Raw genomic sequence first — 23,013 nt, forward strand, 5'->3', positions numbered from 1 at the left:
ACCTTCATAAAAAGATCCTGAGGTTGCATATTAGAAATAAGGCTGCTTGGATTACTCTAAACAGGAACTTGGAAGGTATTTATCTTGCATAGCTAAATCCATGATGAACACACAAGTCCTGGTGAGTTGGAAAAATCATCAGAAATGAGAAAAAGAGCATGTTCTGGTGTGAGCACAGCTGCACCCTCCCCATGGCTCCTGTAGCACCCACCAGCACCGAGAGCTTTGTGCCTTTCCTGTCCCACAGTGCAACCACCCAGCCCCTACACTCCCTGACAAGGCTTTGGGGCTTCTGTCCACTCTGTTGAGAAATGATAGATAAGTAAGTACATGATTTCAAACAGGTACCTTCAGTCCAGGTGTCTGTGCTAAATAACAAGACGCACTTTCTGAAATGAACTGTAATTTCTTTTCATTTTACTTGTTCCTGCCTCATGCCTTCAAATGGTTGCTATACCCTCTCTGAAAACAAACCCTCTTAAATTGGTTAGTTCTCCTCTTCCAGTCTTTCCCAAGCATTTACTAACAGAAAACTTATTTTGAGGTACTCCTTTTCTTTCTAGCTTATTGTCTACTCTTAGGAAACCAGTAAATCAAATTAATAGAGGAAACAGTTTAAAAAATGAACTAAAAAAAAAAAAGGAATAGAAAAGGCAACAATGCAAACCAACACAAACTGTTATGACTATGTTTAAACCTAGATGTGTATTAAGCTGTTTTAAAAGAAGAGTTTGACAACTTCCAGATATTCCTCAACTGGGTAAACAAAGAGGCCTTAGACAAGTCTCATGGTCTTATATTCTGCTTACAGCACTCTCCTCTACTGAGAGAGGCCTTTCTTCCAGGGTAATGCTGTGCCTTAACAGTGAGAAATCTCTTTTAACATTCTGATAAAGAGCTTAACATAGAAACTACCAACTTGGAAAAAAATTAAAAAGTGGCCCGGTTATTTATTTATTTATACCTTTATCACAATAACCTTAAAACTGAAGATTTAGAAAAACTTTTTATTCATCCATACCCATTGATCTAACAACATCTAGATTCAGGAAACACATTCTGTCTCTAAACAAACCTGGCACTTAAAAAAATACGTCTGAAGTTCTCATACCCTCATTGCCTAACTCCAGTAACCTCTTAACACAATACACAAGACAAGACTTTGTCCAACTTCCTTTCTTTTAATACCCGAGGTCCGAAGATTTTACTAACCCAGTAATTTCAAATTTCAAATACTTTCTATCTTTTTATTCTGATTTTAATTCTGAAATAGAATGCCATACACATACCTATGTATGATCTAGGTTGTGGCTATACTTTGTAGTACATCTGATTTCACATCTTCTGCAGACAGATTTCAAATAAATTTGTAAAGCAGTATCCTTTTCTGACTATTCTGAAAATGGTGGCTGGACAAAAACTTGTTTGCTCTCCTTATCCTCAGAAATAAGCCAGAAAAGACATAAATAAGAGATTAAATTCACATTAAATATGATTTTTGCAAATGGTGGTAGAAACCAAATTAGGAAAAAAGTATTCCTCAGCTTTACATGATTTTTTTTATACTTATATTGAAGTATACGTTTCTGATAAAAATAGGGATATGTTGACTAGTGAGATAATTTAGTGAGTTTCCTTGCTGCTTTCTTCTCATTTCTTCTTTCAGTTACTGGGGAAAAAATGGTCAATCCTGCAGTTTCTTCTCCCCAAGTCATCAGAGGGAAACATATTGCTTACTGTCTGTATCATTCAACTTCTTTTCAGCTACAAGTCAGGGCAACATGCTTATTAATCTGAAAGACAATTTATGTGCATACGAATAGATCACTTCCATTTTTCTATTTCATGGTTTAGCAGGTATCATTTACTTTAGTCCCCTTCCTATGTCCTATTTTTCTCAACAACTTCCAAAACAGGGTGTTTTACAACATTCTTCACACCTCTTGGTTCTCTTCTACACACTGCATATTTAATATAATAGTTCTATCAAAATAATAAAAAAAAAAACCAAAAACAAGAAAAAAGAAAAAAATAGAATAGCATTAAGCATTTTCAGTCAGCCTAGCCCAAGAAGTCATTTCCAGCTAATCAAGAAGATTAAAACTGGACAGCAGTAATTCTGGTGAAGGGAAGTAAGCCAGTGAGGAAGCATCCCCCCTTATTCAAGACAAAGAACAATGGCAGAAGAACAAAGCTGAGCCCATTTACACCAGACAGACCACATTCCTACCCGTGGAGCTTTCTGTGTGTGTGATGACTATTTCTAGAGGTCAGTGTAGCATGCCAGTGTTTTTAAACAAGAAAAGCACTACCAGTATAAACGTGGCCTAGCTTGTGAACATAACTGTCCACCCGAATGCAGAGCCACTCCACTGATGGAAGATGGAGGGTAACTTGTCTTTGCAAGATGCTGTTTAAACATCTACTTTCACAGGTACTACCAACAAGTTGGGAAAGCCATTTGGTAAGTCAGAAATGCAGCCTCTCCTTCCCCATCTCTCACAGGCTGCTTAGTTCCCAAAAGTGCCTATTTTCATTTCAATTAAAACAAAGCCAGGAATTATACTGTTGATGTTCTGCCTGTTTCCAAACTGACATTCCTCTACATGACATTCACCCACATTATATTAAAAATGACTGTACATTTTGGATCATCACAATATTGAGACATCACGCTATTATTAGACCTGCCAAAGGTCTATTGTATGTCACCCTGTTTTTGAAAGGTTACTGGTATTTCAAACAAAAAAGTAAGCATATCTGACAGGCAGACCAGCATAAATACTTAACACAGACAGACCAAGGCTTGGCCCCAGAAGGAAAAACTACAGTCTTCAACCTTACAGCATGCCCATGGAATTTAGGTATCACATTATGCATTTAGCCTGAGAACCATAATACATGCATTATTACTGCATATAGGAAGAAGATCCAGGAGTGCAAAGGTTCTTGCTAATCAGCAATGAAAATGCAAGGGTTGAGTCACTCAGAACATCAAAACCTGCACCCCATACCCAACATATTCTTAGGCTTCTTACAGAGATAATTTTTTTAGGATTTTCTGGTTATTATTACAGGTATACAACTACTTCTAAAATAAAAAATATTGAGCACCAGATGCTGTCTGTTATATGCCAATGCTTCTCAAGTGGGCATCACAAGATTTACGGCAACCCCTGCATCAACAGATGAAATTTAACCCTGTGCTAACCACACTACGGACACCCATACATACGCCCCGCGTATCCTTTCCAAACATCACACGCAACAACAGCTCCAAGAGCCGAGCCAGCCAGCCAGGAACCCGACCCACAGGAGGCCCACGACCCTCACACGCTCAAGGTCAAAGCAGGACGGCTCCGGCAGCCCAATACCGAGCTTGTTCCCAGGATGAGGTGCCCGGTGCCACCAAGGGCGCAACCAGGCCCCGCAGCCAGCGCCCGAGGCAAGGGCCGGGAGGGGAGGAGGGGAAGGGAGGGAGGTTCGACAGCCTCGAAACGCACCCGCTTCCCGCTACGGGAGACAGCACCGGGGAGCGGAGGGCTGACCACGGAGCGGCAGTCGGGCGAGCCAGGTGCCACAGGTTAATTGATGCAGGGCAATTACCGGGCTAATTGCTCTCCCCAGGCTCCTCGGTACCTGACCCCCGCCCAGCTCCGGCCCGGCTCTCGCCTCGGCCCGGCACAGGGAGGTGAGGGGAGAGGGCCGGCTGGGCTCCAGGGGCGGACCCCGCTTGGCTGCGGCGCCTTCCTTTACACAGGGGGAGGGGGGAGGAGGCGACAGGGAAGAAGGAGCGGAACGGTCGCCTCCGGGACCCGTAGCCTACCCGCGCCAGGAGGAGGAGGAAGGAGAGGAGGAAGGCGAGGAGAGGGCGCCAAGGCGAGCGGCGTTACCTGAGCGACCCGAGCCGGAAGAGCCCGTCCGCCACCGGCACCCCCGCGCCGCCCTGACAGCTCCCGGCATGCACTGCGGCGCGGCTCCCTTACACCCCACCCCCCCCGCGCCGCTCTGCCCGCACCGCCACACCGCACAGCGCCCCCTGGCGGACAGTGGGATGAAAGGCGGGCGGGGGGCCGAGGGGTGCCCCGAACTTCCCGGAACCGCCCCGAACCGCCTGGGTTCTAGGGGTTGAAGGCTCGAGTGCCAGCGGTGCGTTGTGTGAAGGAAGAGGGGGCAGTTTCGGTGGGTTTCTGTGAGGGAGGAAGCGAGCGGCTGGGGGTCTCCCTGGTGTTGCTGCAGCCATTCCTCCGTGTCAGGGGAAAAGGTGCGAGCGGGAACATCAGGGAGAGAGGGATGAGGCACTGGAGTGGAATGTCCAGGGAAGTGGTGGAGTCACCGTCCCTGGAAGTGTTTAAAGAAAGGCTGGATGTGGCACTTAGTGCCATGGTCCAGCTGATGTGGTGGTGTTAGGTCATAGGCTGGGCTTGATGATCTCTGAGGTCTTTCCAGCCTCAATGATTCTGTGACAGGGACACGGATGATAATAATAAAAAAAAAGGTTTTATATAGATGTATGATTTTTTTTTCCCCTAATCTTTATGGAGCTCACTAAAAATTTGGGGTTGTACAGCCTGGAGAAGGCTCAAGGGAGACCTCAGAGTGGCCTTCAAGTGTCTGAAAGCACCTACAGGAAAGCTGGGGAGGGACTTTATACAAAGGAGGCATGGAGTGACAGGACAATGGGGAACAGTTTCAAGCTGAAACAGGATAGATTCAGGTTAGCCATTAAGAAGAAATTCTTTACCGTGAGGGTGGTAAGACACTGGAACAGGTTGCCCAGAGAATTTGTGGCTGCTCCCTCCCATAAGGTGTTCAGGGCCAGGTTGGATGGGGCTCTGAGCAACCTGGTCTGGTGGGAGGTGTCCCTGCCCATGCAGGGGGGTTGGAGCAAGATGTTCCTTAAAGTCTCTTCCAAGCCAAACCCTTCTGTTAAACTGTGATTACATATAGTGCAGGTCAAAATAGAAGGCAGGTGGTACTTCAGAAAATATTGCCCATTATATTAGTAATTGTAGGTAGAATTTTCTAAAACTTGTGATTAGTAGGCTCAAGTCCCTGTGACACAGAAAGGCATATGGGGGTGCCCACATGGACAATATTGAAAGGAATTTTTTACTGCAAGAGAAAATTTCAAGTGACCAGTTCTGCAGTATGAAGGGTATAGGTCTTTGACTGCAACCTGTTAATTTCAAGTCCATCATTATAGTTCTCAAATTTAAGCATGCTTCATAGTAGCAAACAGGTGTTATGCTTATGAATGACTTAACTGCAAAAAACCTTGTGCATTCAGCTTATATAATAGGTAATTTAATCTTTGTCTGAAGACCAGTAAATATTTCTAAAATTTAATAATTTTGATAAATCTTTACTCGATAACTTATGTTATCAGCCAACATTTTATGGAGTCTAATTTTATTTTTCAGAGTTGGAAAATAATAAAAAGGAAATGTGATTCTTTTTCTCATTAAACTATAACAGCATTCAGTAGGTGAGAAACAGTTCCTTTCTGGAAAGCTGATGAATTCCCACTGTTTTTCTGAGGCATTGAGTATGACTATACAAGTGATGTATTTCCCATTAAGATTGTGCATGTATTTTTATTTGAAGCTAGGTACAAATGCATCTGAGATTTAGTTCTTGATTAGGGTTATTGAATGTTTTGGAGCTATTTAAAAGTTGTGATCTTCACAGAGGATTTCAGACCTGTAAAGAAAATCAAAGAATCATAGAATCATAGAATTGGCTGGGTTGGAAGGGACCTCAGAGATCATCAAGTCCAACCCTTGATCCACTACCGCTGCAGTTACCAGCCCATGGCACTGAGTGCCACATCCAGTCTCTTCTTAAATATCTCCAGGGATGGAGAATCCACCACTTCCCTGGGCAGCCCATTCCAATGTCTGATCACCTTCTCAGTAAAGAAATTCTTTCTAATGTCCAACCTAAACCTCCCCCAGCACAACTTGAGACCGTGCCCTCTTGTCTTGCTGAGAGCTGCCTGGGAAAAGAGACCAACCCCCCCCTGGCTACCCCCTCCTTTCAGGGAGTTGTAGAGAGTGATGAGGTCTCCTCTGAGCCTCCTCTTCTCCAGGCTGAACAGCCCCAGCTCCCTCAGCCTCTCCTCATAGGATCTGTGCTCGAGTACCTTCACCAGCCTGGTTGCCCTCCTTTGGACCTGCTCCAGGACCTCAATCTCCTTCCTGAACTGAGGGGCCCAGAACTGGACACAGGACTCGAGGTGTGGCCTCACCAGGGCTGAGTAAAGGAGCAGAATCCCTTCCCTGGACCTGCTGGCCACGCTGTTCCTGATACAGGCCAGGATGCCATTGGCCTTCTTGGCTACCTGGGCACACTGCTGGCTCATGTTCAGCTTCCTGACAATCCAGACTCCCAGGTCCCTTTCTGCCTGGCTGCTCTCAGCCACTCTGTGCCCAGCCTGGAGCTCCCCAGGGGGTTGTTGTGGCCAAAGTGCAGGACCCGGCACTTGGCCGTGTTGAACCTCATCCCATTGGAATCAGCCCAACTCTCCAGTCTGTCCAGCTCCCTCTGCAGAGCCCTCCTGCCTTCCAGCTGATCCACACTTCCCCCCAAATGTGTTCCTGCAAAGCAGGTGATGAACATCTAGAACTTATTGCTACCAGAGGCTGGGGACTTGGATACTATCCATAGGTTCAAGGTAGCATTATTGGTAAACACCTCCACAAGTGGACGCTGGAGGAAACAGGTAGGGATGAACCCTCCAGCATCCCTAATACAATGAGATTCAGGGGAAGTACCAGGAAGTGACCACACTAAGGAGTTCTACCTAAATAGTATTCCCTTTTACTGACATTGGAATAAAAATACTGGGCTAGATGCACCCCTGATGCTAGGTGCAGTTGCTCTGTATGACATTTACCTACATTTCTGTGCAATTCAGTGCAGCAATGGTGAGAAGCCTATAATAGACAATTTTGAATAAGTGTAGCTCACACCCTTAAGATTATTCATAACTTGTGTAAGGCTTTGTAAAGTAGGGGCCCAAGGCCCTTTTACTAATACTAGTTGATTCTCCTATAATTACATGGATTTTATGTTTGATGTGTGACCTACTTGCTCAGAACAATTTAACCTGCAATATTGGTTTGTGAAGTAATTGGAAATGAAAGCCACCATGTGGACTAAATATTTTTCTTCCTTACAAAAGCAAACAAACAACAACTAAATCCCAAAGTGCCACCCTTAGAACAGCATGAAGTTCTGCATCTTCAAATACTCAAGCAAATTCATGTTTTATAAAAAAAACAAACCACTTGGTTGAGACAGTTTGGCTGACTAATGCCAGACAGATTTTTCCTACAAAATATAACCTTACTTTTTTGAGACTCTCCTGAGACATCTGGTTTGGTTTTCCCAGCTCCAAAGACTAAGATTACTTCAAAGTACTCATGTCTTAGCCAATGAATTGCTATAAAATTAACATGTGTAAAACTGCCATTTTGTTTGAAGCTTTGCAAATCACGTTTTCAAATAACCCTCTGCAATCGCAGAAGGTCTTGTGACTTTCATAGGAAGTAAACACTTCACATTGCAAGAGACTGTTTTTTTTTTTTTCAAAGCAAAAGCTTTTTCTCTTTGTGTCTTCAAATACAGATCATTAACAGCTCCTTACATACTGTCAAGGCACCCTGCTGCATGAAGTGTGCATTAGTGACAGTGCTCATGAGCTAAGGGACAGTCACACAGGGGTGTCAAGGTGGTCATAACAGTTTCTTAGTAAAAGGCCTCTTGAGAGGCAGTAGGAAGCCTCACCCTAGAGCAGCAGATGCTTGTGCCAAGGGAATATTTGCATGAGTGCAATGTGACAGCATTTGAGAGCTGGGTGAACAGGGACTAGGAGGAATTCAGGCAGACTTGTACTGGAGAGGGGGTTGTTCACAAGGCAGGAGGTGGGTAGTGGTGCAGTGACATGCCAGAGGACTGAGTGAAGAGCCTGGCCCTGGCTCAGCAGAGGTCTGTGCTCAGACAGAGCTCTGTGGGCATGGTGGGTTGACCCCCACCAGCTGCTAGCTCACTGCTCTGTGTTGGGAGCACCAGAAGAGCAAATGCAAGAAATGTCGTGGGCCAAGATAATGATGGTTTAGTAACAGAAGGAAAGAGGGGGGGAAAAAACGTACAATCACCACTACCCACAACCAGGGGTAGCCAATGCCTAGACAGTCTCTGAGCAATGGCTACTTCAGGAAGACTACACCCCCATTTTTTTATAGCTGAGCATGACCTTATGTTCAATGGCGTATCTCTCTGGTTAAGTGGAGTCTGCTGTCCTATCTCTCCCCACCCCAGCTTCCTCCCTGCCTCCGGCCTATTTGCTGGGTGGAGTGTGTCAGTGGAGAGGAGTGAGGAGACAGTGTCAGTATCCAAACACTGTTCAAGCAATAGCTAAAACACTGGTCTGTTACCAACACTGGTCACAAATCCTAAACACAGAGATCCTATAGAAGAGACAAGCCAAGCTGCACAGGAGGAGGGGCATCTAGGGACCAGGAGTGCCCCGGGTGGTGACCTGGCCCTGGCTGCAACGAGGGCCAACAGCATCTTGGGGCAAAACCAATAGGTCTCGAAGACTACTTCTCGCTCACTATTTGGCACAGTGCCCAATCCTCACCCCACGGTCCTTGCAGAGAAGGTGTCTGTAAGCAGACCCAAGTTTGCCGAACGCCACCGGGACAGTTGGGGCTGAAGCACCATGAGGTGAGATGGCTTCGGGGTTTCATCCACAGCCCCCAGTGCCAGTGGGTAAGTGCCTGAGAAGCAGGAACCGTGCTCCTCCTCACAGCGGGGGTGTGGCAGGAGAGGAGCCGACGGGCGTCATGTTGATGCACAAGAGGTTCGCCCTGGAGCGGCTTTCCGAGCAGATTGCGGGGGCCTCGACCTCGGGGCTTGGGGACCCGTCGGATCTAGCCCCTGGCAGCGGGTCCCGACTCTACAGCGGATCCCCGCGGGGCGAGTAAGGAGCAGGCGGCAGCCGGTATCTCCCTACACCTTCCCCCCGCTGCCAACCGGAGCTCCACCGGCGCCGGGCTGCAGGCGGAGCTGTGGCGGGCGGCCACCCCCACGCCTGCGCCAGCCGCCCGGCGGAAGAGCGGTGGCTTCCTGGGCGGACGCCGGAGGTTTTCCCGTCCCGGCATGGCGGGAAGGTTTCTGCTGGAGATCAGGCGGGGGACACAAAGCGCCTTGCTGGTTATCCGGTAGTGCGGGGCGCTGCCTGCCTCCCGCCGCACGGAGCGGCAGGCGTAGGGCGGGGCGGGTTTTGTTTCGTTTTGTTTTATAGCGTCCTTAGCCGTAAAGGGAGAGGGGGTGGGATGGATAGGGAACCGGGTTATGTAGCGGCGCATCCCCCTGCGCTTCCCTTGCAGAGTTTCTGTGCAAATAAATGCTTCCTGAGAACAGTGATTTATTTCTCTCGATTGCGCCTCTTCACCCCCACGGGAGATCCCGGTTTACCGCCTGGGTTCCGGGGCGCCACTCGGGCCGCTGGGGAGCTGTCGGCTGACCCCGGGCAGGATCTACCCGGGCTGTCACAGCCCCTCCGCACCGCCCTGAGCATCGCGTTCCCACCCGACGGGTGCCGAGCTCGTTCTGCGCTGCCGAGCTACGGCCCAGCTCGGCTGCCCGAGTGCTGAGCGTCTGCCCGCCAGTTTTAGCTTTGAAGCCTTAACACCTCCGTTCCGAGGTAAACCCGTCACTTTGCGTCCAACAGCGAGGCGGACCGGCCGAGCTCTCCGCTGGACATTTCGGTGGCCGCGGATTGTCTGGAAGTGAGGAGGAGCAGAGGGAGCTGCGAGGCGACAGCGCTGCCGGCAGGGGTCAGGCTGGCCCCGGCCTCCTGCCGCGCCCTGAGCCACCTGCCCGGCGACGGCCTCCACCTGCGCCTGCGCCTGTGCCGCCCGCCGCCCAGCGCCGGTAAGGCCGGGGCGGGCCTGAGCCGCGCTACACCGGGGCGTGTGTCTGTGTGTCTGTCTGTGTGTTTCGAGACTAAAAAAAAATATGCTGAATTGCTTAGGGCTACCTGAAACCTCAGTGTTTTTAAATGACGTGCAAGCAGGGACGTTTAGGTGTGGACTCTGCAGCACAGAAAAAACAAACCAAACCGGACGGCTGCAGGTCCTGGTTTGCGCCGTGCGTGTGCTGCAGCTCTTTCTAAAAGGCGCTCTTTAGCTCTGAATAGAAAATCTAAACAGGAACTAAAACGTAGTCAAGTTGTCAGTTCTAAAAGTCAGCAAAAATTTGGCATAAGGAAAGGGAAACACGGTCGCTGAAGAGGTGTTCAGTGTAGGACTTTGACAACTGCTCCCTCCCATGTTACCCCAAAATTATTTTCTTTTTCCCTCTTGTGTTCGGTAATGGAGTGATGTGACTCATACATCCTATTGCAGTGAGGTCGGCACCAACCACTTAATTATAAAGGATTGTGATTTTGTGTCTCAGGCTGTTCTCACAGCTTCATTTTGCAGAGGTTAATGTTGCAGGTAACATCTGTAAAGTTACCTTCCCTGTTTCCATGGTGCTAATTCAGGTCTAGCATGATTGCATATATAGGAAGCACTGTAGAATAGCTGGTCCTTTTGTTCTAAATTCATTTATTAGGATGTGGAGCAGAAAGGTATATTAACACCATGTTGTCATTTTGTAGTTTTAAAGAAGAAATGTTGTTTTAAAGTAAAGGTTTCAGAACAGAAACATGCTCTGTTGTTTAGTTTATGTGAAGGTTCCTTCTGTGTTTTAATCTGTAATTTTGCATGTGCTTTGACAATTCAATTACCCAAAAATTATTTAATAAGGCATGATTAAAAAGATCCAAGATGAAGTTTTAAAAATTTAGTTTTGAAACTAGTGAAGAACAAGTACATGAACCAGATGGTAATTGACATACATGTTGGATAATCTTAATTAGCCTTTAATGTTTTCTATTTGTATGCGAAGTTAGTTGTCTCTCAAATGAAATTCTGGAACCTTTTGAAGTCGTTTTCTTTTTTGTTAAACCCTAAATCTTGAATACCAAATGCCAGTGCTGATAATACACTTAGATTCCTAAATTTGAGCAAGTGGGCAATGCAAAACCTATCCATACATAGAACTAGGCTTCCAGTTTTACTTTTCTTCCACCTAATGATGTTTGATAATACGTGGGAGCTTTTATAGCTCCTTTTTTATTTGGAAAAGTCTGCGCTGGCTTTTGTGAAACTATTCTTGCTTTGCTGGCCTGGAGAGGGCACTGCTCCCCATCTATTTCTTGAGTGGTACCTCAGCAGATGGTCTCTTACCTGTTTGGAAAACTAACACTAAAAAACACCCTCACTGTTTTGTGTTACATGTCGGGCACATATTGTACCCTTATATCACAGCGACAGTGATATGCATAAATATAATTATGAAAGAGTGGCCCTGAATTTTAACTTACACAACCTCTGTAATTAAATCAGTATCTTGGTTCCCCCTATGGAGGGGATTTGCACTGTTTAAAAAAATCATTCACAATTCCTCTTCAGCAATATGGGCCATTAGGTGGAGATGGCAAGTTTTTTCTAAATCTAAGTGCTTGCTCTACAGCTAAATAAATTGTGTTCTAAATGTCAGCTTTTTGCTTGGTTTGTTAGGAATTTTATCTTTTTCAGTTGGAAATATTTGGCATTTTTTTCTGCACAGGTGACTTGCAAATTTTACATAATTTTGAAGATTAATATGTCTTTTTCTACTTAGATTTGTCTTCAACTTTGAGAGAAAGCCTGAAACCCCAGAAGAATTATGTCTTTTACTGTCAGTCCTGTGGTGACATCATAGTAGAAGACCGGTGAGTACTGCAATGTATTCATAAAAATAAATGCCAAAGTAATTGGTATTAGTGTTATTTTGTGTACTTAGGGAGTCAGCTGAAAGGTGTTTATTTTTAAACGGATAAATGAGAACATTTTGAAGCATTACAAATGACTAAAAGCAAATATTACCTGAAACAGTTTTTTTACTGTATATTCATTTACTTCTCTTGATTTCATTCTTTCTGGAAAGTAGAAGTATCTTACAGAGGGATTTTGGTGCATTGCCCTGGAAGCTGCGAAATTTATATTCTTTTCCTACTTGTCTGCTATGCTTTGAGCAAGACATTTCTTTAGCATCTGGACTTCCTTATGTGTAAAATTTCTGCTTTGAAATCTGTGGATTTTCACTCATCCAAAATCTCTTTGCACTCATTGTAGTATCTTCTGGTTTTGCTGTACAAAGAAAAAAACTAACATTTGGACTTGTACCTATTGCAAATGTTCATAGTTTTCACTGATTTTAAAAATATTCATAGTCTATTAGTAGCTGACATCTATGCTGTGTTGAAGGGAATAAAACTGGTAATTTGAGCCCATATTTCTTTCTTCCTCTGCACTTCAGGGATCCTCTTTAGTTCTGCTCAGCCTCTTGTACATTCCCTTCAGTCATCATGCCATAGCTATGGAGTGGCTGCTCAGAATGGGGCTGTTGACCACAGCTCCCCTCTCTCTGTTAAGCAAATCCAACTTCCAAACATAGTTCAGAGATGCTGAATTTGGGAAACAGGAGCTGTTTCTTAGCTGTGAGACGGCCTTTTCTCTATTCTTTACAAAGTCTGCAGAGTGAATGAGGGTTTTAATTACAAGTTGCTGCATTTTCTGGATATTCTGGTGAACTATTTTGACAGCTTCAGCTGGATGTATATAAATTGTTAAAGACACACTTTTGCAGCCTTTTATGATCTGTGTCACTCATAATACTCAGAATGGTAATACAAATGGGGTATATTCTATAAACTGTTATTTTCTTGTCATAAATATGGATTTATGTCTGGCTTGAATGTAAGAGAATGAGAGTTTCCTGACTTCCTCTTCTGAAATGTCTCATCAGAAGTAATAACTCTAGCAATAACTCTTATTTTGAGACATTTGTTGATTAAGGGGACTTCTAATATCTACGCAGTAGCATTTGCTTTAGATAGACTTTGCACTTTATATTTTCATCTCTGAGTGGGTGTTTTTCTGAAGTTCAGAGCATCATATTTATATGCAAGGAGTCTATAGATTTTGGTTCTGCATTCTATAACATGATGCAGTTGGAATGTTTAGGAAAGGAAGAAAAAGGGCATGTTCGTGGCTCTTTGCATGGGATTTCTCTTTGCAGGGAATCGCTGAACCCCTCAAATATTATAACTAAAAAAATATTTTTTAAGACAAAGGGGAGCAGTGGGGCTGCCAGTGTATCCAACACCACCTGTTCCAGTGCTTATGAAAGGAAAACAGTGTTCCTTTTGTGTGATAGTGTGGTCAGTGTTTTTAGCTACATAATTTGTATGTTGGTCTCTCCAGGGGCAGTGAGTATGGCAGCACGGATGGTGGGATTGAAGGGAAGCTGCAGGACTCTGTGAAGGGGAATGTATTTAGTGTGAACTGCTAGAAAAGGGTCTGCAGTAAGACAGTAATTGAGATCTAGAAATGTTTACCTTTGAGAAGAAATTGAAGTAAATTTGATTTATTTTAGATAAGATTGTAGAGCAGCCATAAGAGGAGCCAATAAGAAGTTGCTGCAAAGAAAGTGGTGGTGGTCTACCAATTAATTGTCAAACTGGGCTGTCAAGATTTACCAGTAAGCCAATAGGGAAGACTGCTGTTAAACAAATTCTGTTGGATCTTTTGTCTTTTTCTCTGATGGAGCAGAAGGGTTATATGTTTAAAAGTCCATTTTACTTCCAGCTTTCAGAATTTTTGATAGATAGGATAATATTACTGGGTTCTTGGATATTAGTTACAATGGTATCAGAGATTAGTTTTCCTAGTCCAGTCTTGCAAGTATCTCAATGGCCAAAATCCTGCCCACCTAAGAATTAATAAATCCTTACAGCAGGACTGCTTTAGATTAGTACCTAACTTCTAGCTTTTTAAAATTAATTACTTAGGCTTCCTCTGTTTGGAGACAGAACTGTCTCCAGGAGGAGATTCAGCCTGACTATTAGACACATTCAGAAGGAGAAAATTTCTGTTAGAAGTCCCAACCTAAAAATTGTCTCTTTCTCTGACTGTGAAGATGCCCTATGTACCTGTCTTAAAGTAGAAACTAAGTTGTTATTAGCAGCAAGTTTAGAGACAGATGAACTAGTTTATATCACTGTATTTCGCAGCATCGATTTAGTCAGCACCCAGTAAATGTCAGGCTTCCTCCTTTTTTTTTCCTGTTTTATTTTTTGCTGGTTTGTTTTTTTAGTTTTGTGGTTTTTTTTTTTTTTTTTAACTGCATTTTTAATAGTGTTAGATTTTTTCATTTTGGGTGATTCAGGATATGGCTTGCTGCCTATGAATATAAAAAGCCTAAAATATAATGGAAATGTATTTTTTGTATAGCGCAAAGTTAGGAGGGCTCTATTTAGGAAATTCTGGTGGGAGTTACTACTTTTTTGGGGCAAGAATTTAAGATCTTGGTGCTGTAGACTGTAAGAATAAAGAAAGAGTAATACAATGAAACTGTAGAGCATTAGTCTGCAGTTTAAGGTACTCTAATAAAGACAGCTTTTTTTTTTTTTTTTTTTTTTCAGCCTGAGTTCAGGCACTGGAACTAATTGTACAAGGCTGATGGATAATCAGTCATTAGGCCAACATCAAAATGAAGGTCCCATCATGGCAAAATTGTGATTGTATCTCAGATGATATGTAAGAGCAGAGAGAGTGAAGACAGTGATGGGCAGTGCTGAGAGGTTATCCCATTTACTTGTAGTAAAGCTGTGCTAGAGGACCAGTTATTCCAACTTTCATCTGCAGGTGGGGCAAGCACAGTTTGAAATGTATTCTCGATCTGGAAAGAAGGAAGTTTTTGCTTTCTCCCACTGAACAATACAAAAGGCAAAAGAAACTACAGTAGGAAGAGCTGGCATCTTCAGAACAGAGTAATCTGTGAGCTGCAAGAAAGGGCCAATGTCTTAACTGTTGGCTTAGCAGCTGTGTGTTTACTTGCCAAGTAGCACCAAAAGCAAAGTTATATTTGCAAGTTTTAAGCAAGGAGTAGAATCAAGAAATTCCACATAAAGGTTTCAGGGAACAGCAGAAGAAATAAGTGAGTAAAAAGAAAGCATTTAAGGCAACTAGGCAGAGAACAGAAAGTGCAGCTCTGCAACAAGCAGTACATCTAGAAAGCTGGGAGAGGTGCTCACTGTTAAAGGTATTATCCACTGTGTTGGTAAAGAGGCTGAATGTCTTTCCAGTGTAAAAGTTTCCTAGAAAACAAATTAAAGAAAGTATTAATACATGGACAGTATCTATAAATGCTTCTACATTCTTAAAAAAATCACATGTGGTGGGACCACTTAGTGGCTATAGGAACTATAGACAGGAAAAGTATTGAGTGTCACTGACTCCTAATGACCGAGGTGGTATTTATATAGCCACATGTATATATTCTAATTTTAAGAGTGTATTTTACAAGTTAAAGCAGTGATTCCAAACCTTGGCTTATAAAATCCTGTGGCAGTCTGTGTAACAAAGAAAGTTAGTTAAGAACAGCAGTGCTAGCAAGAGCAGTCAGGTGTTGCCTGCAGCAGCTTCCTCTGTCTATACAGCTGCCCAAGGAAAAGGGATTTGGTTTATTTTTGGATGTGACTTCTGAATCTGAATCTCAATTAAGATTGTGTTATGCCTTTTTTGTTGTTGCTGTTCTTTAATGAAGATATACTGTAGTATTTTTGTTGGGATTTAGCTGTTTCAAAGTCTGATATTTCACTTTTAGGGGCTTCAAAGGACATGCCCTCCCTTGCAGTGGCAGCAGTCTGTTTCTGTTGTTTTTATAACAGCATTTAGTGCAAGGGAATTTTACAAGAAGTAATAATAAATATAATTGCAAAACATCCATTGTTACGTTTTTCATGACTGAGTAGAACTGTTTTATTTTTGCATGTGGTTCATTTCAAGAGGAGATTATGCTAGGTTCTGTCATTGAAGAGTCACCCTTGAGAAATGATTCATCACAAACTTGGCAGCAAACAGTCATTGCTTTCTCAGAATTAATCTAAAGATAATGCCTTTGAGTGAAGGGAGAGTCAACTTCTCAATTTTAAAGAAAACTACATATCGTCTTTGTAAGGAGTTCAAGCTCTCTTTTAGTGTTTTAGAAAATAATATAATAAATTGTAATTGTAATTGTAAATTTTTCTTCTTCCCTCCTAGGAAATTTCTCAGAGTTCTTCCTCTACCAAGTGAAAACTGGAGTGCTTTAGTTGAAGAGTGGTGTTGTCACCCTAACCCCTTTGCTAGAAGTACTTTGCATCCTCAGCATGATGACTGTTTTCTTGGAGACACTTTTTTTCTGTTGAATTCACAAGATGAATCACATGTACCTGAATCTCCCATGTGCTCCTCAGAGACTGGACCTTATGCTTCTCAGAGTGACTCTGACTTGGTTAAGTACTTGGTTTGAATACTTCTTAAGTGAATGTATTTAGACATTTTCCCTTGTAAAACTTTTTTGGTTTGGTTTGGTTTTGGGGTTTTTTTTGTTTTGTTGTTAGCTTTAGAAAGACTTGGAAAAATCAGAATATGTGTTGGGTTCGGATGTGGCTGTCATACAGTCTTAGAATATAGTAAGGAGTATGAATTTGTTTGACTGCTCTCTGTGTAGTGAAAAGGACCTACCAACCCAGATTATAACTCTTCATGTTGATGTTTCTGATGTGTTCCAGGAGGGTCATTATCCATCATCTGACTCTGTAGGAAGAGGCCTATAATTTGACTTAGAAACATCAATATTTGTTGTTGCTCAGGAAAAAAACATTTGTAGGGAAACTGATATTTCAATGGATAGAACCCTGTGGTTCATGCATCTTGGAAATCTAGCAGTTGTGTAGAAGTTCAAGCAAAAATCTCTTCTTCTTTCACCAGAAAAGGATCCAGGGACTTCATTTAATAAAGGCTGCATTTCTGTAAAGCTGTTTCTGTTAGTCTGATACCGTCTTCTCTTCCAACAACATGTATTAAACCTGATTACTGAAATCATAATTTAAATAATCCTGTTACTACCTTGGCATCTTATATCTGCTACAGCTGAAGATTTGCTATGTACAGATTCCCAACATGAAACTTTTGGTCTGTTGAGAATTAACAACAGGGGCCTTGATTCCTGTCTGCTGCTGCTGCTTGTCATTATTAGGGATTTGTATTATCCCCAGTTAAACCACTGGGATTCTCACATTTCATTGGTTACTGGTCCAGTGCATCCAAGCAAGCTATTTACTTGGAGAACAGTTCTGTCCTGTGGTCCCTATCTGCAAGTCTTGCAGCTGTGGTCATTTTGCTTTCTTGTCCCATTGTTCTTTGAAAAGCTGAATGTGGGGAGGGAAAATTAAGAACTGATCCCCTGGTGTGGGAGAAGCAGATTAATTTGGACTAAGTCTGTGGTAATTAGAGTTATGTCTTCTAAGTATGCTTAAAAAAAAGGCTGAGCAGAAGTCTTTGAATTTCCAAGAGGACAGTGCTTTCTGCCAAAGGTCCCCCAAAATGAATTATCTCACATTTCAGTAGTCTCAAAAGGGATCTTAGAGCAATGGGAACAAAGATGCAAAGAGGCAGGGTGCATGGAGTTAATATTGCTGCTCAAAGACAGGAGAGCTGTGCAGCCAATACACTTCTTCAATCAAATAAAGAGAATATTAGCAGAAAAAAGGCTGCTTTTGAGGCAGAATCATAGTAAAGGATGTGGGGCAAAGATGTTGCTGAGATGTGGATCAAATCAGGGTAATAGCAGAACTTTTGAGTGAGGTAGAAGGCTGTTTCCTGTTAGAGGCTTACAATAGCAGTTCAGTGTGATGCATTTTCATGTTTGCTTCCTTAAACTTGCACTGAAACTGAGAATTCTTTCTTTGTGTCAAGCCCCTTTCTACATCTTTCATATTTGCAATGAATTCTCATTTCTATGTTTGCTTATTTCCAGCACTGCTTGGTTGCCAGGCAAATGAGCAAAACAGTCAGATCCAGCAGAAACTGGACTAATAAGGAAAAAACCCCTCATACTGAAACAGAATATTCTTCCATTATATGAGCAGTAGAAAGTTACAGGCAAGATAGATTACTACTGGCATAAACCTTCTCATTTCAGAGAATATTGTTGCAGTATACCCCAGTATGAAAGTTCCTCTTTAATTGCATTGCAGCTCTTTGGAAGGGATTTGCCTATGACTAAAATAGTAGCAGGAATGTATCAGATGCTTAACCAATCTTTTCCAGCCTCCAGTGAGACCAAGACAGCGTGTGTCCATTGCAGAGGTATTTCTTACATCTATTAGTCTTCCAGTAGAACACAGCTTTAAAATGTTACATGGTCTTGCAACATCCTAATAGTATCTCTTGGGGAAAACATTTTGCCTGACACCATATTAGGGATCCTTAGGAATAGAAACAGAAATTAGGCTGGTGATCCACATCCATCTGCAGATTGCCAGCAGCTGCAAGTTGTCAAATAGATGTATTAGTTTAATTAGGCTAGCTAAAGCTATCACTTTTTCCGTCGAAGCATGATACAACAAGTTAGTGGTGGGTTTTGGGTACTATGCTACGTAATTCTCAAATAGCACCTGTAATTGTAGTTAGAAAAAAACACTCAAGTTGTAGCTTTCAAGGACTGACTGTATATGTTATACTTGTACTGTCCTGTATTTACAAACATCAAATGCTGTTTTTCACAAGATCCAGTATGCTTAGCCTTGGTTTTCATGTTAAGCAAGTAATTTTATTGTATATGATTGAGAGGAGCATCAAGGTAGGAATTCAGAAAGGGGATAACTGTGTAGAAATGAACCAGCTATTTTTTCTGATCTCCATAACAAAGGGCCTGTAATTCCAACATAGGCAGCTCTCTGAAGATTTTACAGAGGCTGTTGGCCTCTCTCTTGGGCTTTCAGTTTGATATCTGGCTTGTGAGGAACAAGCAGGGCTTTTTGATCATAAGTTCAGTTTCCATGTAGGATGCTTGATGTTTTTCATGGAGCTTGAGTGGTCCTTTCTGTTAACTTTATTATTTGCATAGCCTAGATCAGAGAACTGTTAAATATTTCTAGCATCAAATGCATCAGTTCTGTCTGAGCTTTGTGAAGGATGTCCAATATTGATTTAATACTTCAAATGATGGAAGCTTTATCACATTCCCTAGTAAGGTGTTTCAGTGGTTAGTCACCCTGACTTTTGTACCTTCTTATTAAATTAGGCACACTAAGAATTGCATCTCTATGTCTCTTTTTATGTCTGATATGTATTTATTTTCTGGAAATTATTTTTGTAGCAGTTTTCAAAGCCATTTTCCAAATGTTTAGGATACTTCAAAGATCCCTTTTTGCAGTAATCATCTCACTAATTGTGAGGATGATGTATTTTTCTGTTTATCCATATTGACGATTCCATTGTTCATGCATTCAGAGATCATATTTCCCCTTTCTTTTGTAGCATCTCCTTAGTAACTGTTCTAATTAGCTATCATTATCTAAGTTCTTTTGATTCTTGCTGTCTTCCACTTTGTTTTGTCAGCACTAGCTTTTTTGTTGCTGTTTTTTCTGAGTAGATGATCTGGCTTTTGGCTATATTTTAGTACAGATTGTTAGACCAAGCACAAGCTACTTAATTATCCAGACTGGTGCACAGAACTCCTCTGCCTCCCTTGTCTAGCCCTTCCCTGTCATTGCAACAAGAAGTACTTACCCTTTTCCATAGGGTAACTGAAAAAAAAATTGGCCAGATGTATCTATTTGACTTGATCTCTTTGATCAGCAGTTTAATCACAGACTACACGTCCTTCAAAGCACCTGGACCAGAATAAATCAAGTAACAAAGCATTGTCCAGTTTTTGCTTGGAAATCTACATAGTCTTTAAGTCCACAATCCAGGTTCTGAAGAGAGCCTGTAATGGACATCACTCAAAACTTAACTTTGCAAGATGAAAAGTGTACCTGATGTAGCTAGGGCCACAAAGCACCACTTTTTGTTCTGAGAATCAACCCAACACATTATCATCAAACATTTTTAAATTTGAATTCTGGAAGAATGGTACGGATGATGAATGAAAGCTATGCTCCCCAAATGCCATATGTTTGTTTGCTTCAGTTGGCATTCATGAAAACTACACTCATCTTTTACAGAGGTTTCAGAAAGATAAATTTGGAAGTTTTTCCCCTCAACTAGTTTAATTTATGCTGGATTAAATGTTTTTGTAGGCATGTGCTGCAATGTGATTTCTCAAATTGATTTATTTGGACTTCCAAACCAAGCCAATAAAATGGTAGTTGTTTACACATAGATATTTTTATGCACTGTATACTGAATGAACAATAATAAGGGTTATTATACAAAGGCCTCATGTAAAAATCCAATTTAGGTGTCCTGTCATTACACTGTCATAATTTCTGGCTCCAGGAGGGTTTATTAACTCAGGAGCTTCATTGTGGTGTTGTATGTATGCAGTGCTTCCAGACCAGAGCTCTACTGCTACATCTGGGTTAATAAGCCCACACAGAACCAGTTCTGGAGTTTAGACTCCTAAAGTAGGAGTTGTGCTTGCTTGTATCTTTATGCTGAAAGAGAATTCAAATATTAGCACTAAAATTAGTAGGAGTGTTACTGGGGCAGATCACAGATTCACCCAGAAGTGAATTCTTTCTCAATGAGCTGTAATGGATGCATAAGAGTAAAGCAAGTGGTGAGTGGTGTTTTGGCCATTGCAGAGGTTTCTTGAATTAGATGTTGTCCACATTTTTTGGTTTCAATAAGCTCTTGATGAACAATGCTTCACCTGAATTTCTGAAGACTTTTAAGTTACGTATAATTTCAATATGCAAAATACTTTCCTGTAGTGAGTACGATATATATTTTGCATTGTGTGAAAAATACCTTCCTTTTCTTTGATACAAATAATTTTTTAATTTCATATCATGAGCTATGCTTTTCCTAAACATTGATGATTTTATGTGTCTCAACAATAGCCCTGAGTTCTCTGTCTTTTGTGTTTTCTCACATCACCTGTGTTTTCTTGCCACACAATGGGAACTGGTTTTCACCTTTCACAGGTGTTCTTATTCTTTGTCAATAGTTTTTCTGTTTGAATTGAGGGAGAGGGGTTGTCAGGAACAGAATCTGCCACATTTTTCTGTAATGTCATGCTGTGTTGTGTTTTCCAGCTGTTTTCTAGTAATTCAAAATACTCTGTGGACATATTCTGCTCTGCGCTGACCATTGAACTGGTATAAAACTGTTCACAGTGGTTAGAGCTTTTTATTGAGTAATGGTAGTCACAATTCAGCATAAGATTTTATGTATGCATTTTGGAATGCTTCTTTTTTTGTGCATTATTTTGCCCTTATCAAAATGGAATTTTTCTTGTCATTTTATCATGCAGTTGCTCAACATTAGGAGATTCTCCTGTTAGCTATTACTGTGTAACCAGGGTGTGCTGTGTAACCAGGGTGTACTGCTGGATCTTAAAACTAGTATGAAACTTGCAAGTCCAAGTATAGAAAGCTGAAATAGTGATTGCAAATCTGTGTGTATGTAAACATAGAGGACAGAAGGAAGTACCAAATTCTACTCTGGAGATTGTTAAAAATAGACATTCCTGTTTCAGAATAACTGAGTGACGTTTCTTTGTCCTACAGAAGTCAAAGGAAAATACCAGAGTAACTTGTAAGCGCTGCAAGAGAACTCTAGGAGAAACAGTATCATCAGGTATGGGTTGTACAAACCAAATTAATTGCATCACCCACGGAGCACCACTGGAGGCTAAAAACTAAGGAGCAAAGTAGTTTATCAGTAAGGTGCAGGGATGATTCCTGTGTGTTCTTCTCATTCCTTTCTGGAACAGATGAGGTTGTTGAAGCCAATGTTAGATCTTGAAAGTGACCCATGACAGGGGTTTTCTTCATCTTTGTTTCTGTGGCGTATTTGGATAACTCCAAAGCTTTTAAAGACTCGGTAAATGATTCCAGTTTACTAGGTTTCCCAGTAAAAAAGGAGACTTGAGGAATTACAGGTTATTTATTTTGCTGTCACTCTTACCAGGATAATGGAAAGGTTAATTCAGAGCTTGATAAGTGCAGAACCAGAAGCTACAGATAGGATTGCTAACAGCCAGCCTGGTTTCATGGAAAGAAAGCTTTGTCAAAGAAACAGGTTATCTCTCATCATCATCCAGTGGTGAGATGATAAGATTATTGGTTTAAAAGCTGTCATTATGTTGAACCAGCAGGACTTACTTCAAATACTATAAAGATGAGTCTCTGGTGGTTTTTAAAATGCAGTTATTAACAGAAGCAAAGCAATGATAAGGCTGTTACTTAGAGGGTTCATTCTCTCATTCTCCCTCTACTCTACTGCATCAGTCAGTGTGAGCCTGGCTCAGTTCAAAGATGGGGAGAATGTAAAAATTTCTCCAGAAATACAAAGCCTATCTAATAAATAAGTCCTGAAGAGATTAAGAGCAGAAGGTCTGCTGTTACAGAAGGTTCTGGTTGTCTTGTACAGCACAGGCTTTAATAAAACCCAATTTAAGGTAGGATGTTTGAAAGCTCACAATGTGGGTTGTAAGTCTTTGGGAAACCAGTATTTGGAAAAGAGAATTAGAGATCATCATGCATAATGTATGCCTTAATTTAAGGCTTCAGACCACTGTAGCAACCAGTAGTTCATGTGATCACAGGGTATGGGAAAAGGCAAACACTATGGAGACATGCAGGAAGTTGGACTCTGTGCGTGGTTGAAGTTAGATAGTATTCCCGTTGTTTTACTATGTTTCTTCAGTACTGTAGGAGCTTTACAGAGAGTTCAAAGAACAGAAAACTACCCAGAGATAAATGGTGTAAGTCTAGACAGAACCATCTCTGTGAAAAGAGAACAGGGAGAAGACTTCATACTTAATGCTATGTCATGCTTTGGTACTTCCTCATGAGCAGATATCAGTGCCTTAAAGATAAAGCTGGATTGGAGTGATAGAGCTGTGTAG

General features: G+C 42.1%; 2 protein-coding genes across 12 annotated transcripts in view; one reads left to right on the forward strand and one right to left on the reverse strand.

The window, feature by feature from the left end:
• Positions 1-3,991, reverse strand: part of DOP1A (DOP1 leucine zipper like protein A) — a 61,288-nt gene extending 57,297 nt beyond the window's left edge. For 7 of the 10 annotated variants that reach the window (XR_011725363.1, XM_071741464.1, XM_071741471.1 and 4 more), the window contains exon 1: positions 3,894-3,979. The gene's annotated coding sequence lies outside the window, so the exon portion shown is untranslated. Of the gene's footprint in view, positions 1-1,289; positions 1,794-3,826 lie in introns of those variants that run through there. The other 3 variants (XM_071741470.1, XM_071741463.1, XM_071741468.1) reach the window with 3 other exon arrangements.
• Positions 3,992-8,930: 4,939 nt separating this feature from the next.
• The window catches only part of UBE3D (ubiquitin protein ligase E3D), an 86,965-nt gene continuing 72,882 nt past the window's right edge, over positions 8,931-23,013 (forward strand). For both annotated transcript variants that reach the window (XM_071741476.1, XM_071741478.1), the window contains exons 1-5: positions 8,931-9,230; positions 9,743-9,945; positions 11,743-11,833; positions 16,209-16,440; positions 21,671-21,740. In XM_071741476.1, coding sequence (XP_071597577.1) covers positions 9,169-9,230; positions 9,743-9,945; positions 11,743-11,833; positions 16,209-16,440; positions 21,671-21,740 — 658 coding nt within the window. In that variant the 5' untranslated portion in view covers positions 8,931-9,168. The remainder of the gene's footprint in view (positions 9,231-9,742; positions 9,946-11,742; positions 11,834-16,208; positions 16,441-21,670; positions 21,741-23,013) is intronic.

The sequence above is a fragment of the Heliangelus exortis genome, chromosome 3, assembly GCF_036169615.1.
Source record: "Heliangelus exortis chromosome 3, bHelExo1.hap1, whole genome shotgun sequence".
Taxonomy (NCBI): domain Eukaryota; kingdom Metazoa; phylum Chordata; class Aves; order Apodiformes; family Trochilidae; genus Heliangelus; species Heliangelus exortis.